At 39.6% G+C, this 17,800-nt stretch overlaps 1 protein-coding gene across 5 annotated transcripts in view; it reads right to left on the bottom strand.

Moving 5' to 3' along the window:
- FILIP1 (filamin A interacting protein 1) overlaps positions 1-17,800 on the bottom strand; it is a 203,374-nt gene that overhangs the window by 44,431 nt on the left and 141,143 nt on the right. For all 5 annotated transcript variants that reach the window (XR_015722245.1, XM_087856943.1, XM_087856944.1 and 2 more), the window contains exon 4: positions 13,200-13,378. Coding sequence is in view for 4 of the 5 variants with exons in the window: in XM_087856943.1 (XP_087713069.1) it covers positions 13,200-13,378 (179 nt within the window). In the remaining variant the exon portion in view is untranslated. The remainder of the gene's footprint in view (positions 1-13,199; positions 13,379-17,800) is intronic.

The following is a 17,800-nucleotide window of genomic DNA, read 5'->3' as shown; positions in this document are numbered from 1 at the left end:
GGGAGAAATATAATCCCAAACTTCTCAAATGTTACAGATTCCAGAAGTCAGACAAATCTGTGAGCTTTAGAGAGCTGAAAATCAGAGAATATTGGAGGAAGGACGGTAGGTGTAAATAAGTGGGTAAAGTAAGAATATTTCTATAAGTAGAATATAGGATTTGCTGAAATTGTAACAAATGACAAAGACTAGGTAGACCAAAGCATTCCTCCCTTCTGACAGCACACGGGAGGCAGAGCAGCCATAAGAGCCCACCATTTTCAGTTCCCTTCACATTTCAGATCAGATACATCTACTTCTTGAGCATTTAAGAATAAAATAAATAGAAACTTCTATAGGAAGTAAACTTTTCTAGGAAACTGAGAGTTATGCAGACAATTTAAAGCAAATTCTTAGGGCACAGTGTTTCTGAACTTAAGAGGAATGAGTTGAGATTAAATAAAGTTGACCTCTAGTTTGTTTGCAGTTGAAGCTCACATTCAGCCCCTGAATAATTTGAATAGTTTCTTGGCTAAGAGTTCACATCCAAGAGCTGAATATGTTATGCATTGAGCATAAAAGACCCAACTTTTGATTAATCTTTTCTGTTCAAACTTTTCACCACCACAAAGTACTTTCCAAACACAAGCATTCTTGGAAAAAGAGTGCATACTCGGTCAAGGAGCCAGAAAGAAGCAGTCTCCAAACACTGAAAACACCACCTTCCTAAGTTCCAACTCCCTCTCTGGAGTCCAGGATTTGTAATGCTAATCTGAGTACCTTCCTCCATCCTGGAAAAAAGGGGAAAATATCAAAGTGATGGAGTTGAATATTCACTGTAGTGCTAAGAGACAACATTTTTTTTCCAGCACTTTCCTTTCTTAACTCTTTCTTGGTATACGAATTTGTACAAAAACAGCGTTTGCCGGGTATTTAGCACAATGACAAATGGCTGCCAATTTCAGGCAGTGTTTCCAAGGGTTTTCATACCGGAAGAATAATCTCATTTACTACTTTGCAATACTTGATTTTGTCCACAATGCTGTTAATAAACCATCAGCTTAGTTAAAAATCCAATCCAACCAGTTTGGAATTTGGGGACCAAAAACTCCCAACCATTTGTTAGAAATTTTCACTTTGCTTTTGCAAGCTAGATGCAGTCATTTTTTTCTGGAAATTATACATCTCACTAATGATTCAATTAGTTCAAAAAAGATCTAGAAGACACTTTGGTTTTGTGTTTCTAACATAGAGAATGCCTATCAGACTTGATCAATTGCCTGGCATTACAATTGCCTGGATTACAATTGATAGTATCAGTGTACTGAGAAATCAGAAAAAAATCTTCTTTTAATCTGTCACTATAGAGCACTAGTTATTTACTGTACTTTTGCCACTTGGGTAGACTCTGAAGCTGTAATTACTAACAATTTGCCTGTTAAAGTACCATTCTAGCGGGCTATTTGTTATTTCTTCATGATCTTCATTGTGTGTTTCTTTTTTTCTTTTTTAAGATTTTATTTAATTATTTGAGAGAGAGTGTGTGAAAGAGACAGGGGCGGAGGGAGAGGGGGAGGGACAGAGGGAAGCCTTCCCAGGGGTTCCCTCCAGGGACCCCGAGCTGAAGGCAGAGGCTTAACCAGCTGAGCCACCCAGGCGCCCCTTCATTGTTTCTTAAAGCTTTCCATCTGCTGTACTTCCCTAGGGCTCTCTCTGATTAATACTGAAAATAGGCACACATTTTTATTTGTTTACATATACTGTATTATAATCAACTTTTTCAGCCAAACGTTATAAGGTAAATCTGCATTAGACTTTCTAAAGAAATGAATTTGTGTCTGTACTTCATTTCATAACCACAATAACTTCTGCATGCAAAATACATGCATTTAAATTCTTCAATTTGGTACACTCGTACACTTCAGATTAGCTTTTTTCTCATTCAAAGCAGTTTGCTTTATGCAGCTGTTGGGAAAAGAAAATAATTATTCCCCAGGCTATTCTATAAGTCAGTCCAAATTGGGTTTAAACTTTTATTCTTTTCAAGATATAAAATGTGTTTTTTCACTTCTTTCTAATTTACTGAATTTTTGAATATGCAAAGTTATAATTTATGACCTCAGCAAAGTTACTACAGCGGTTTTTCTTACATAGGATGCCTATGTTACCACATATTTTACTTCTCATAAAATTTTATAATGGCTAAAAATCATAATACTACTTTTTTGGTAGAGAGAAAGTCATCATTTTCCAGCTATGCATTTCATAGTTATATTTTACTCCTCAAACATAATTTTTTTTCTTACATATGATTTATCTGTCCTTTGGAAACTTAAAAAACAAATGCTAAATCTTCTCTCAACATAAACCACACTGTGGTATTATTGGTTCTCCTAAAATGCCAGAAAGCAGAGGAGCCCAGAGAGGAATGACCTTGATTGAAATAAGGTTAGTCAGAGCACCTGGTAGACTCAACCAGTTAAGTCTCTGCCTTAGGCTCAGGTCATGATCCCAGGGTCCTGGGATTGAGTCCTGCAAGGAGCCCCCCCCCCCCATTGATTCCCCTGCTCAGCAGGCAGTCTGCTTGTCCCTCTCCCTCTGCCCCTTCCCCCTGCTCATGCGCGCGCTCTCTCTCTCTCTCAAATAGATAAATAAAATTTAAAAAAGAAAATAAGATCAGTTTTCTCCCATGTTTATGGAAGACTACCTACACTATACATAAAAATGACTATAATAATAAGCACCACTAAGGGTCTCAACTTTTTCTAACTAATGGAATACCATCTTTAACATATTTTAAATTTCCATATCCACTATAATCTATTACTAGAATTTCTACCCTCTCCACTTACCTAACTATTATTGTACCCATACAATACTATTTTACTTACTATAATTTTAAAATGAGTTTTTGTTTCTAGAAGGAAACTTTTCTACTACTTTTCATTTTAAAAATTTGACTATTCTTATGCTTGTGTATTTTTTTATACCAACTTTAGAGTCACTTGATTTAGTTCTCGTACCTTAAGAAAAATCCTAATGGTATTTTTATTGGGATCACATTAAACTCACGGATTAAAATAACATGACATCTTTATGATGTTGGGTCCCCAGTTCTAGAATACAGTAAAGTCTTCCCATTGGTCCCAGTCTTTTACCTTATCTCCAGGTAGCATTTAAAATTTTTCTTTATGTAGATCTTTCACATTCTTAAGTTTATTTATAGATAGTTTATATTTAATGTAGTTTATTTTGTCATTTGGAAATAGGAAAACAATTGATTTTTGACTCTTGATTGTATGTAGTTTTATACTTTGCCACCTCATTTATTGAATTCTCTAATTGTTGGCAGTAGGGTTTTAGTTTTCCTTAATCTACCTACAATCTAAATACAAAACAACTATCTCCACCCAAACAATAGAAGAGTTTATTTTCCTGGTAGTTTGCATTGTTCTCAAAGTGTCTTAGTTGAATAAAATGTACATTGTGATTTAGTGAAACTTACATAGGTTTCCTGTTAGTGTTCAATATACAGGTGAGCAGAAAAAATGTTCACTTCTAGGTATTATGTGCTATGCTTTGTGGTAAGGGCTTTATATTCATTATCTCATGAATTTAAGCAACTCTATGAGATGGTACTCAGTTATACCCACTCTGTAGACGAAGAAACCAAGAATCAGAGGGGTCGGTTAACCTGTCCAAGCTTACAGACCAGGAAGTAGCAGAGTCAGAATTTGAAATCAGAGCTATTTGGCTCCAATGAAATGCATGAGACTGAGAAAACAACTGTCTCTAGGTTCCAGATTTTGAGGGGCTCTGGCACCCTGTAGCTAGAATAACCCAGGGAGGAGTTAACCATAGTTGAAGAGGTTAGACTTAGCTCAGATGATCCTCTGAAGTTCACAAACCACTTGTACTCTGGAACCAACCACAATGCCACATGATTTCTCCTTAGCACATGTATGGATTCCTTTACTAATAAAGGGGGTACTAATTGCAGGACTCAAATTTATATGTGCAAGAAATACAATTATCTTCATTTTTCTGTATCTCTTATAATTTCTGCTATGGGTTCCCATTACACTTTATCATAGTACATTCTGTATAAGCTCAGTTGAGTCTGGTTTCCCTTAATACATTTAAAGATCCCTCAGTCAAGTCACAGTCTCCTGAGTTAGTTCTAGGGCTTCAGGACCCCATTTCTGGAGTTGAGATTAAGCTCTGCGAACATCAAGAATGTGGGCAAAAGTTCAGCTAGTCATCATTTTTCCATACTGGCATTCTCGGAGATGCACACTGTGGTCTCTTGTCTCAGATGTCAATTGCCCAGATTGCTGATCTAAATGAGTCACTGTTCTGTCCTCATGGCCAGTCATGCTTCATTTAGTCACATGACATTTCAGGGACATGGGGAAAATCTAGGTATTCTTTTAAGGTTGCATAGGGATACCAATTTTTATTCCATTTCTCCTGAATTATTTATCAGAGGGAGAGCCACAAATTTTGCCATGCTTTTTGCTATGAACTGAATTGTGCCCCCCCCCCCAATTCATATATTGAAGTCCTAACCACCAATGTGACTATATTTGGAGATGCAGCTTTTGGGAGGTAATAACAGTTAATAAGTCATAAGGGTAAGGTTCTAATCCAATAGGATTAGAGGCCCTGTAAGAAGATCTCTCTCTTTCCATGTACGTGCACAGAGGAAAAGCCATGTGAGCATAGAGTGGGAAGGTGGCCATCCACAAGCCAGGAAGGGAGACCTCATCAGAACCCAACAGTTCTGAACTCAGATCTCAGACTTCCAGACTCCAGACCTGTGAGAAAATAGATTCTTGTTGTTTAGGCCACCTAGTCTATTAGTTATGACAGCCCAAGCAAACTAAGACACCCTTGGACTCCAACTAGTAATCTCTTTACTCTTGAATTCTCTGTACCATATCTATCTGCAGTTTCTATTACTTTTCAGCTTCCCTCTCTCCACCCTCTACTCCCCCAAAAAGCTCAGAACAGAGCCTCTTCTTTTGCATTATCTCCTTCCACAAATAACATAGATGGCTCTTGCTTTCTTGCTTCTCCAAGCAACTTATCTAACAGAAAAGAAGAGGGATAATAAAAACTGGATCCACTTGATCACATAATCTTTCTAAGGCTATACCTAGATCTTTGCTTCTGAAATCCAAAGACAAGATATTGACTTCTCTCTTTCAGCAGTGGCAATTTTCCTCGAGGCAGTGGTTGCTCTTGGCTGGCTGTTCAAATAAGAACAGAACACAGGGTAACAGAAAATATTAGGTTAAAAAATCTAATTATTATCATACTATACTAAGTTTTTATATCTGAGGATCAGCAAATGAAAATGTTCAAGCTGTAACAATATTATAATTGAATTACTCAGTCTTTGAGGTTGTAAGGGACAGGTTTACCCAGACTACCTAAGATGATGGGAGTTATTAGTAAGAATACCCCAGAGTAAATTAATGTAGAAAACTTTCTCCACAGCCAATCAGGCCTAGAAAGAAGTGGAATATTATACATCCTTTTGCGGCATACACCTAAAGTTCTAGCAACCCAATAGCAATGAGTGTGACCCAATGCTTGTCATCCTCTCAAAAGCAGGTGTCCACTGAAACCCCAGTCCTGTGATATGACTATTCTTTACCCTTAGAATTTCTCTGTCTCTGCTGGGTTTTTTTCTTGGCTTCTGTTATCTTTATGTCCTTCTGTTTCACATGCCCCTAGAAAGTGTCTCAATGGGTTAGTCGGTCCTCATCAAACAGCCTACTATTTGGCAGTGTTCTCATGCCGGGCTACCTTCTAGGCTTCAGCCTCCTTCATGTCTAGGCTATCAAATGTTGCCAACTAGACACATTAGAGAATAAATAGCCACGAGATGGATTTTGCTCACTGCACATTGTTTTATAAATTTGAGTAAATTGAGTCCATTGAAAAACTAGAAGATTTTACTAAAATCAGACTTCTGTCTTTTCCTTAAAAATCAGAATTGGGAACAATGTGGCAACAGAACCCACAACCTAAAATCAATCAGTCAGCCTGAGCTGATGTGGGACTTTGCCTGGTCGTCAGAGCTTGCTATCTCCAGCCTAGCAGCCCCCACCACACATGCAGTGTGTGCTGTGAGGCTCCATCTGCGTCTTTCAGTTACTGCCTGGCACTGAAGGTGTTTGACTTTGAGATCTTTGTGACCTCTGTCCAGGACAGGTGAATCTGGTCTGAGTGGTTGTGACCAGCATTGAGAGAGTCCTATGACAGAAAAGAAAGAATGACGGTTATGAAAGGAGTTGCCTCTATTTCTCTCAGAAGAGGCCTCTTCAGTGAATCAGGTAGAGTTTCTGGAACTGTCGAGCAATTACCTGAAAAGTTTCTGAAAGAGAACAATTCAGTGATCAGTTCAGATCTAGAGAGACTCTGATAACCTGATCAATTGCCATTACTGGGCTCTCACTCTTTCTCTCTCATATTTAAATTACAAATACTGTCCTCCATTCTTACTTCTCCTAGTACTTTTCCAGAATAAGAGATATCAAATACCAGGACCAAGGCATTCTTATGTGTTAAAAATTTTAAAACAGTAAAGTGTTTTCCTTGTGTGTTTCTCAAGCCCTCCCTTTGAATGCTTTTCCTTTCTAATGGCCAGTTTTCTAGTGGCCACCCATTTGTATAATATTAGAATCCTTCCTGGGGTGCCTGGCTAGCTCAGTAGGTGGAGTGTGTGACTCTTGATCTCAGGGGTTGTGAGTTTGAGCCCCACATTGGGTGTAGAGATTACTTAAAAATAAAATCTTAAAAAAAAATACATACATATATATAATTAACTAAAACTCTCAGCTTGCCAGGTTAAACCCTCAGATCTGGAAAATATCTTCACCATCCTTACCTATAGTAAAACGCAACAGTAACTAGCATTCAGATTTGCATATAATCTAATAGGCTCCCAGGTTGTAAAGTACAGAGCCACCCAGGTAGCAGCACTACAAGATCCTGAAACTTCAAATATGATTTTGTGGTATATTTAAAAATTTCTAAAGGAAAGTAAAATGCATTTGAGAATATTTTCCATAAAGTAAAAGTGAATTAATTTATATCATAACCTTTGATTAATCAGAAAATTTTGTTGGTCAGATAATGTATTTTCCCAGGCATGTCCGTTAAAGTTATATTACTAAGACTGAAGAGTCTTAGATCGGAGGCTGCTAACTCATTGACCTTGGGAATGAGGGTGCTATGAAGCTTGGGAAGATCACATCCACCAAAGACCCAGCATTTTTGTACGGTGGGATCTGATGAAATGAGCTCCAAGGGCATTTTTAATGGGCTCAGTCATATTTAATCCAGGGAGTGCGTACTTCAGGATGAGTGACATGCTCCTACTTCTACAGGGCTGAAAGTAGGTATGTTACTATCCTGGGTCTATTAAGAGGATCAACTCTTCCTCTAACTCCAAACTTCCAACCCTAGGAAACTGTCCTTTTGAGTTGCCAATTGCCTGGTCCCTTTAAGATGGAATATCACTACCTTTACACTATTCGGATTTATCCCATCCTCCAACACAGATACCCAGCTGTGAGCGAGAAGTAACACTACAGCACCTCAGCCCCCTTCATTTCAATCACATTTGCCTGTAGGAAGTGGGATTTGCATACTGCAAGAGTAAGAGTAATTAGAAGGAGGAGTTCAATCCTGGCATTCTTTTAGAAAATCAACTGTAAAACCTATTCCTTCTGTGATTGAGTCTCTGAATTCTAATTCCTCTCCTTTCTTAAAAACTGTTTATTCCCAGCAATTTTCTTGGCCAGTAGGATACTGATAGTAAGTTGGCATTATCTCACGACCAAGTTAAGGTCTGTTACTCAAATTCTGAATCCACAACAGAATGGATGTGCAGTCCACAGTCACTGGCCAAATTTCAAGTCATCTTTTCCTCCTCCATGCTTTGGGGAAATGAAGCATTCACTTTAATCAGAAGGTAAGAACTTGGAAGTAGAAAAGATTATTATATTTACTGTAAACTCAGTTCAAACATTGATTCTTCCAATTAACTATTGGTAGTAACTTTGGTAGAAGGAACTTAGCCTGTCTGCTTCCCCATGTGCCAAATAGGGTTAGTAATTATGCATCATATAGTTTTGCAAGGATTAAACAGGATGTATACTTGTCTAGCATATCAGGTAAGTCAATAAAAGTTAACTCTGCTCTCCAACAGCATCTAGCAGAGTGCTAAGCACAGAGAAGGGGGCTCAGTTGTTTTTTGCTAATACGTTCCGTCTATTGATTACTTTCTGCTTGATAAGACTTGATCTTTTTACACATCGTCACAATCTTTTCCTACAAAGTGCTTTATTATGACTCTTCAAGCTACCAGTGAGAAAAGTCCATTTTGTTGCCATATTTTAAAGATAAGCCATCTGAATCTAAAAAAAGACTTAACGGGTATGATGCCAGGGAACCAAGTGTGAATTTTTTTCTATAAAGTTGGCTAGGATTACTTCTCAGGATTCCAGGCGACTAGAGAAACTTTTTGAAAACTTGCTCTGACCAGTCATTTCTCAGCATAGGCAAGTGTAATAGTGCAGCCTGTCCCATAAGTCACCCGACAAAGCCCATTCTCGAGACTTCATGTTGACCAAAATACAGCTCGAAAGCTTCCCTTCCATTCAAGCCCCTGCTCCTGCATTCTCTGCTTTATAAGTTAAGAGATTTCTCTTGAGATGCTGATTTGCACTTTTGAAAAAAATGAACTTATGCTTGGAAGGCTTACTGCAATATTATATGATGATGTAATTATTTATGTAGTCGCGGCCAAGCCTATAGAAGCCAAAAGCTTTAAAATCTATATCTACAGTTATAGAGTTAGACAGCACTCCCCACGTCATTTACATGCACACACAAACACACACCCCTCAAATATTTCTTTAAGTTTCAGACCACTTTTGATGTAACCGTGTTCTCTCTATTTGACATTCTTGAGGCAACACTAGAGAAGCTTAAGATTAAACTCACAAGTCTTGCTGTTCTGACAGAGAATAAAGTATAAACGCTGAAGGTGATCTCATGTGCTCAGAATTAAGCCTTTAAAGGTCAAGTTGACTTAAAATATGGACAAAACAATATAGCATCTAGAAAGGGAGATTTCCTTACCCAGTCTTAACTAATGCAATGAAGTATATTTTCATCTTTATTAAGAATGCTAGTTAAGCAATACATTTTTTCATGCTATTTTCTTCTTTTTAATTGGTAATATGACTCTTTGTAAAAATAAATACGCAGTAAATGATGGCAATAAATTATGATCACAGTCTGCTGACTTAGAATAAAGGAAGCCCAGAACAGTATATTGCCCATTTTAGGTTCTTAATTTGTGGAATTTTTATATAAGATTAATTTAACAACTCCTGAAAAGTTAAAAATAATTTCTGCTTCTATTATTTTTACCCTTGCAGGGTCTAGGTCAGTGGCAATAACAAGGAGGCAGCTTGGAAGGGGGCTTCACTTAGCCCCCTCATAACCATCATCAGCCTCCCATCATAACTACCCCAAACAGAGTCCAACCAAAATAGAGGACTGTGTGTGTATGCAATTCAAACTGAGCTCCAAACAAGTCCCTGGACTGCTTCTTCCAATAGATGCTATCTCAAAGCTTCTCCCATGTTGACAGTCTAGAGACACCACTGGTCTGAATATCTCTGTTTATATCCTCCCAATAACCATCATTCTGACTTTTAAGAGGTTTATGTCATGGTTTGGCCATAAGAGCATGGAGGTGGGGAGCCCACACACAGAGAGAGAAAACAAAAAACAAGTCGTTTTGCACAAGGGACTCGTTTGCACAAAAGTGCTAGACCACTGTGCACCATGATCTGATTTGAGCTACATAATCTTCCTGGGCCTCAATTTCTCCACCCATAGAATGAATGACATAAAGGGGCTGATGTCAGGTCCTTTGCAGCGCTCTGGGCCTCAGATTCCTGGTCTCATCGAATATCTGAATTTGGATTGCTTATCAACAGCTGCTACTGATCCTGTATACCTGGGTCCCTTTTGCTATCTTTAACCATTTTTAAAAAATTTTATTTAATTAAATGAAATTAATTAAATGAAAAACTCTAGGAAATGAAAAACTCTAAAAGGATAATTACAGAGAATCAAGCTGAGATACCACCCCGTGGGGAAAGTTCCCTAGCTTGGCACCCCTCCCGTCACCCCACCACCACTAAATGAAAAGCTGTCTGGGGTGGAGACCGCCCACAGAGTTGCATGGTCAGTGGGAGAAGCTGGGTAAGACTATATGAAGCAAACCACTTGGCTTATCTCAAGTCTCACTTTCTTCCTTCCTTTACTCATGCTCACAGTAGAAACAAAGGGAAATGTTTCCGAAGTAAAGTTCTTGGTTTTTTTTCCCCCCTCACAAAAGGGACTTTTCCGGAGAAGGGGAAGGGAGGGCAAAACAAAGAAGGAAACAAAGGACTTGGAACAGTCTACAGGAGGACTCGCACTCGTGCTCAGAAATGCCGGTTCCGTATTAAGTGCAGCCCAGCTTCCCCTGCAGGTGCTGCGGCCTCTGGGAGCTCCCGGAGCCCTGGCTGAGGCCTGTGGGACCCGGACCTTGTGGGGAGGGGCTCCAGGGCGACTTGGCCACGGGAAAGAAAGCCTCGGGGTCAAGAAACTGCCAGCCCCCATAAGTAGATCTAATTATGACCGCTTACTTCAAAAAGAGGATTTAACCCAAAGCAGATTTAGCAGGGCAGTTTCCAAAGGGCAGCAGGAATCCCGGGCCTGACCTTTGAGAAAATCCTATAGGCTTCACTGCCCCTGGGGAACTCGGCAAGCCAGTCCCGGTGGACTCCTCAGATCGCAGAGATATTCAGGGATGCCAACTTGAGTTATCCGGGTCCTAGTGGGGGTGTTTAATTTAGCATAACGGGTGTCTGGCGGGGCGTGCCCACCTCAGCACTGGTGGTCAGTCAGGGGATTGATTTGGGGGAAAACACTGACAGTAAAAAATACAAAGTACTCAAGCATAACCCCTTAAGTCAAAAATACTATTTCAAAACCTTCAGGTGGTTCGGTATGTAAGTGAGCCTCAAAGGTCTCTTCGTGAATTCTTATCTGAAACGTGAGTGTTTGCTGATGTATCCCAGTAGTGCTGCTGCTCCCAGTATCAAAAGCATCTTAAGATAATTTTTAAAAAATTTTTACTTTGATTTTAAAAACCTACACAGCACTTGGCTCAGGAGAAATGGTTGCTGGAGTTGTTTTAATAAAATCAAACAACTCCTAAATGGTACCGAGGGCTGGAATTGTCCATCCAGAGTTGATCAACACGAAGCTGGTAAATAAACATATCTGGGATAGGCTTACTGTATAATGTGAAAGTACTCTGTGGACTAGAAAGCTCTTCATTGTGCGTTATTATTTCAATTACTCTCACAGAACACAAAAATTCAGAAGACAGAAAAGAAAGGAAAAGAAACAGCCTGGATAAGTACCGTCTCTCCATCCGCACACTTCATTCAACTGATGAATCACTGAGCTCTACCTCTGAAACTAATAATACACTATATGTTAATCAGTTGAATTTAAATAAAATTTAAAAAAAATAAAAATAAACCAACAACTCTGTAAGTGAACTGGTGCCACCTCAGGTGTTTAGCTTACACGGGAAACTACCAAAAAGAAAGGTGTGTCTGGTGCTAAGTCAAATCATTTACAACGTGATCGGAAAACAATTCACATGGCTGTTCTTTAAAATTATTTGATTTCGGATCTTTTAAGAAGTCCTTACCAAACAAGCTGCTGCTCTTTTACCTGACCACATTCCAACACAGAACACCTAACCAGAGGGCTGTCGTAGACATTCACAATTTACACTGTCATTGAAACCTTGTTTGCAAGATCTGTGCTTGAGGTTGGAAAGTTCACAGAGACTGAGGGAGTGGAGTTTATTCTCAGGGCTTGGTTACCCCAAAAGTGACAAATGAGACCATCCGTTTGTTCAAACATAAAGCTGATAAACCTTAGCTTACAGGAGCGGAAGAAATTACAGGCTTAAAGAAATTGAGAGTATTGTACATAACATTCCAGCAAAGAGAACTTTGTTCTCTTTTCCATTTCTCCTTCCCCAAGGGATGCACCAAGTCCAACAATAAGTAAAAATTACCAATAATTTTTTAAACATTTAACAAAAACCTGTCCTGTTTCATGCTTTTATTTACTCTTACTATGACAGCTTTTTCTTATAAGCAAACTAATCTGAGAAAGCCGTATCTCTTTCTTGTAACTAAACATATAATAAAGCTGGGATTAGTAAAACTGTTCCCAAGTGGCTCTTAATTTGCAAGTCCTAAACACAGAAGCAGACAAGCTCAGTAACTCAAAGAATTAGGATTGGATGTCACCAGTTTCAAAGATTGTGGAATTCACAGACATAACCATTCAGTGGAGGAAAGAAAAGGCACAGAATAAGCTAAAAAGAAGATGCTGAACAAAACTGGAGAGTATAGAAGAGTTAATTACAAAGCTTTTCAAGGTGGAGTCTTGACTTCAAATGTGGTGATCCCAGGTCTGAGAAAATTACCTGCCTGGACAGATATCAATGCTCGACATGCGGAGGTTTGGTTGGGGTTGTTTTTGTTATTGTTTTTTTACACTGAATTTTAAGAGTTATGCAACCCTTAGAAAGCAGGTCGTTCTAGTCATTAAATAATTTATACACAACCAAATATTAAGATTTTCTGTTGTGGTATGAAGAATGAATAGGATTCATTTTAAATGGTTAAGCTTACTAATTTGTCTTCCTGAATACGTGGATTTCAACCACTTTATTCCGGAAGTAAGAGTAGATGATTTCCCATAGAAGGAAATTAGTAGAGAGGCTTTTCGAATGTAGGTGCTTCCTTGATCATATATAAGCTCCCCGGGTTTGTTTCCAGCTGCGTGGCCTTTATGGCTCTCAACAACCTAGAGCGAATCTGGTGCCCCACCCCTGTGCACCCCCAAACCTATTCACATGGATAATCACAGGCCCAAGTGTGTCTCACTTTCTACAAGCCATTCAGGTCACAAACCACTTGAAAATTGGAGCCAGAACCTGGACACCCATCTGTGGGGTCACTGGGCTGAAGTGGGCTCCCTGACCAGAGGGCCGGAGATGAAGGGATGGCAGGCATCTCCGTGCGACCGGTGGCATGCGTGCACGTTACCTCTCCCGCTCCTGCTCCAGCAGGTTGGTGAAGTCGTCGCTCTTGTTCATGTAGTCAGTGTGCTTGTGCTTCTCGCTCTCTAACTCGTACACCGTGCGCCGGTGACACTTCTCCGCCAGGAGCAGCTGCTCTAGCATGCGCCGGTACGTTTCCTTCTGTTTCTCCTCAAGTCTGTCCAGCTGGGTAAACAAACACGGGCAAGAGCTTAATATTTCATCTGATTTGCATAGGACTCAAACTATTATATTGGTCTACCGATTTATCATCTGAAGGAGAGAACATTGAGTCTGGTGTTCTCTGCCATTTTCCCCCTGCCATCATTTTGTCTAGGCCAACTGGCTCTCTAAACTAGGCATAATAAGGCTGCAGTGACTTCTGGCCTCCTGGCCCTTTTGCTGTGAACAGACATGTGGTTCCTAAACTTTTGAGAGAACAAACTCCTTCACTATTTCAGTGAGATGGTACAAAAGCCTATACTTAGAAAAAAAGAGGGTAACAGCCTCCTGATCTCAGAAAAATTAAGAGCTCGGCATGTACCTGTACCACACTTCTCCCCTGGGAAGTCATTACCATCATCACAATCTTTTTTTAAGACTTGCAGTTACAGGCACTTCTAGGAAAAGGATAGGAAGTATCCACAGTCCTCTCTCCAAGATATGCGAAATATAGGGAGGACTTCAGGACTTACAGAAAACACATATCTCAGACTAAAAGAGATGCTGTCAAATATTATTACAGGACTTTAAAAAAAAAGATTTTATTGATTTATTTGTTTGTTCATTTATCTCAGAGGGAGAGAGAGAGAGAGAAAGCCAGTCCATGGGTGGGGGGAGGGGCAGAGGGAGAAGGAGAGAATCTCAAGCAGACTCGCCGCTGAGTGTGAACACTGTCACAGGGCTGGGTCCCACAACACTGAGATCAAGACCTGAACTGAAATCAAGAGTAGGATGCTTAACTAACTGAGCCCCCCAGGCACCCCTATCACAGGACTTTTTGTGCCTATTTTTCTGACCAGGTTAGAAGATCTTTAAGAGGTGCCTTGATTTTGTTTTTAGTTCCTGGTGCCAAGCACAGTGCCTGGAACACAGTAAGTATTCAGTAAATGTTTGTTTAATTGGACCAAATCTTACAATACTGATATCTTACTCTCCTCTTCAAACTGTAGTTCAGGGTTTCTCAACTTGAGTACTATTGACATTTGAGGCCACATTAGTCTTTATTTTGGGTGGCTGTTTTGTGCACTGCAGGGTGTGTGGCAGCATCCGTGGCAGCATCCGTGGCCTCTGCCCTCTAGGTGCCAGTAGTACTACTTCCAACTGTGACAAACCTATCCTCAGACATTGCCAAATGTCCCTCGGAGAGCGAAACACCTCCACCACCACCCAACTCAAATGAAAACCACTGCATTAGTTGAAACAGACATATTTAAAATCCATTCTCAATCCACAACCTACTCCCTCAAACCTAATGGGGTCATTCTGTGCGGTATCAGCATCAGAGTTCTCCATGTTTGTCCCTCAGTCACATGGAGGATCTGAGGTTACCTCTACAGTTGTGTGACATCTCCCCTGCGAATGGATCATTTCTGGGTCCCCAAATAAAAGAGATACTATCCACATAATCCTCAGTGTTTCTGACCAGATCTCCATCCATTTGTGTAAGAGCCTGTGACTAGACAGACTGGTAGAGAAGCCCAGGTTAACTGGTGGCAAATAATATTTGATACCATTAGGGATTGGCAAATTGTACTTTTATGTGTTCTGATAAATTTCTGTAGTCTTAAAAGGACAGCTTATACAAGGGATTTCCTTCATTGGAATATCTCCCTATTACAAACTATTCTCCCCAGGAACTCTTCCATCTCTCTACTATGTGATTTTCATCATGTATTATAGAATTTGTCAAGCATTTCTAAAATGTCATCATCATCATCATCATTATCACTATCAATGTAGAAAGAGCAACTCTTCCCTTTTTTTGATCCTTTCTACTTTAACATAAAGGAGGACCCACTTTATTTTTGAAAGTATTTGGAAGGCAGCTTCTGTCTATTTCTTCATACCCTCCCCCCTCCTACCTAAGGAAGGAGGGGTGACTTATTTGAAAGTTGTAACCCAGCAATTGCACTACTAGGTATTTACCCAAAGGACACAAAAAATACTGATTCAGAGGGGACATGCACCCCGATGTTTATAGCAGCATTATCAATAGTATACAAACTATGGAAAGAGCCCAAGTGTCCACCGACTGATGAATGGATAAAGAAGATGTGGTGCATATATATACAGTGAAATATTACTCAGCCATCACAAAAAATGAAATCTTGCCATTTGCAACAACATGGATGGAGCTAGAGAGTATTGTGCTGAGTGAAATAAGTCAGTCAGAGAAAGACAAATACCATATGATTTCACTCATATGTGGAATTTAAGAAGCAAAACAGATGAACATAGGGGAAAGGAAAAAGAAAAAAGAAAGTTGTGTTTGGGATAGGGAACTAGCTCAGCCTTTTCATTTCTTATTTTTTGACTCTGCCTGCCATAAAATGGTACATTGTGCTCTGAAGGCCCAAACTCTCCTTTAAGCGGTTTCTCCAAAGTCTAGGAGGGAAAGCAATAGAAAGCCCAGTGGTATGCATTTATCTCTTCAGACCAATAATAAAACAAAATGCTTTAACTCATCTATCCAACTCCTGCAGTTACCCTCAATCCCTTCGAGGAACTCTGGAGGGGGATACTGTTAATAATAACAGTATTATTAACTGAATAGCTAGGATACTCAGAAAAATAGACATTGTGAGGATATCTGGAGAAAAACAGCTTATGTTGATCTGAAGTGTTCTGAGACAGCCTAGGTAGAAGGTAGACCATAGCTTTAGTATGTCCCGTCCATGTGGGCCTTTGAGATTGGTTGATCTCAGCAGTTGCAGTGCTGGGGCTAGCTCACTGGAGCGGTTCCTGGGGTCTCAGTGGGCCATGTTCCCCTCACCTACACTCGCACAGCTTGAACCCAGCACTGATTACGTAATCAGGAAGACAGGTTTTTTTTTTTGTCTCTTAATGCACTGAAAGGACGCCAAGGCACTGGTGTGCACACTGTTTTTCACACTGAGCTGCAGATCCAGGCTTTAAACTGCAGAGGTAGCAAATTCTTCTTTAGCAATAAAGCATTCGTGTGTGAAGATCTAGCTTTCAATTTTAAATTCTAGCTGTAAGAACCAACATAGGTAGCAAGAGATGAGCTGTACGAGACCCTGTTTCTTGTTATTTTGTTTGAAACTACATAGAGCTCCCAGAAGACGACTTAGGTGGGCTAACCTCTCTCTTGGATCTACGTGGCTTGTCTAGAGACTCTGAAAACCACTTCCCATAACTATGGGCTCTGTAGATTCATTAATCATGTACACTGTGTCCATGACTTTTGGTTTTCAGGATCCAAACTGTGGCTCAACCACAGAGGAATAGTTGCTTTTATTAATGAATAGTGAAAGTGAATGGGGGACCTATTACTTTAGAAATACAGCTCCCACTTGGACAGAGGTGGAAGGAAAATTAAATGAGATCATCATAACACCAAAGACCAAAATTTACTAAGGAGAGGATACCTGGAAGTTTTATTCTACTAAATCAAGTTGATAGAGAAGAGGTTTAAGGACTTGAGATGGAGAGAGATTTCAGCATGTTTTAGACAAAAGAATCATGGTTCAGGAAGTGATTTTTAGCACTGTTATCAGCAGAATGCTAACTGGAGCAGTATTAAGGGATTTAGGAAGAGAGAAATCTATTGAATCTAAATCTAAATCTTAATCTGCTAAAGAGGAAACATAAAGTCTTAAAGAACAAACCGGACTTACACAAAAGGGAAATGGACCTAAGTGCTCTTAAAGACAGGGCTATAAAGAAGGGAGATATTTTAGTCATTTTTGAATCAAAATGAGTGACCAGAGGAGGTAGAGATAAGAGAGCACAGAGAACAGAGCAATGTGATTCCCCCCAGAAAAAGTGGTGGGATCTAGAAGATGTTTGAGGAACATGCTGTAAAACTGTAGATAGTTCTCCATGAGATCAGTTGGAAGCCATTCTCTTGAAGACTGCAACAGCTATTCAAAGTGGATACATAAAATATAGGCAGATTTAAGAATTAAATTCTGAGAAGATCAAAGTGGAACATTTGAAGCATTATCTGGTGAGTTTCAGAGTGTCAGCTAAAATAGATGGGCCCTGAGTGAACACACTTAAGAAACTTGGAGATGTAGAGTTTGAAGGAAAGATGAGACAAACATAAGGGGATTCAGACAAGACAGTAGCATAAACAGGTCAAATATGGATATGGTGGGATGAGAAAAGACTAGACAGTGGAACAGAGGATTTTCTTGTATTTTTAATATTTATGCATGTGAGGTTGGTGTTATGATAATTGCATGTGTTCTAATAATTCTTTAGACTCTTTGATAAAAGGGGAATAGGGGGACTTTAGGATATATTAGTTAAAGTTTGAAAATGCTTAAGATTAAGATCCCTCTGGCTAAGGCTAAGCAGAACAAGAATTTGGGAAGGAAAGACACTGAAACCTGGATTTCTTCGGAATTCTGCTTAAGAATT

Source organism: Ursus americanus, chromosome 29, assembly GCF_024610735.1.
Source record: "Ursus americanus isolate L20-20 chromosome 29, mUrsAme1.1.p, whole genome shotgun sequence".
Lineage (NCBI taxonomy): Eukaryota > Metazoa > Chordata > Mammalia > Carnivora > Ursidae > Ursus > Ursus americanus.
Note: the sequence above shows the minus strand (reverse complement) of the source record. Positions and strands in the feature narration are given on the sequence as shown.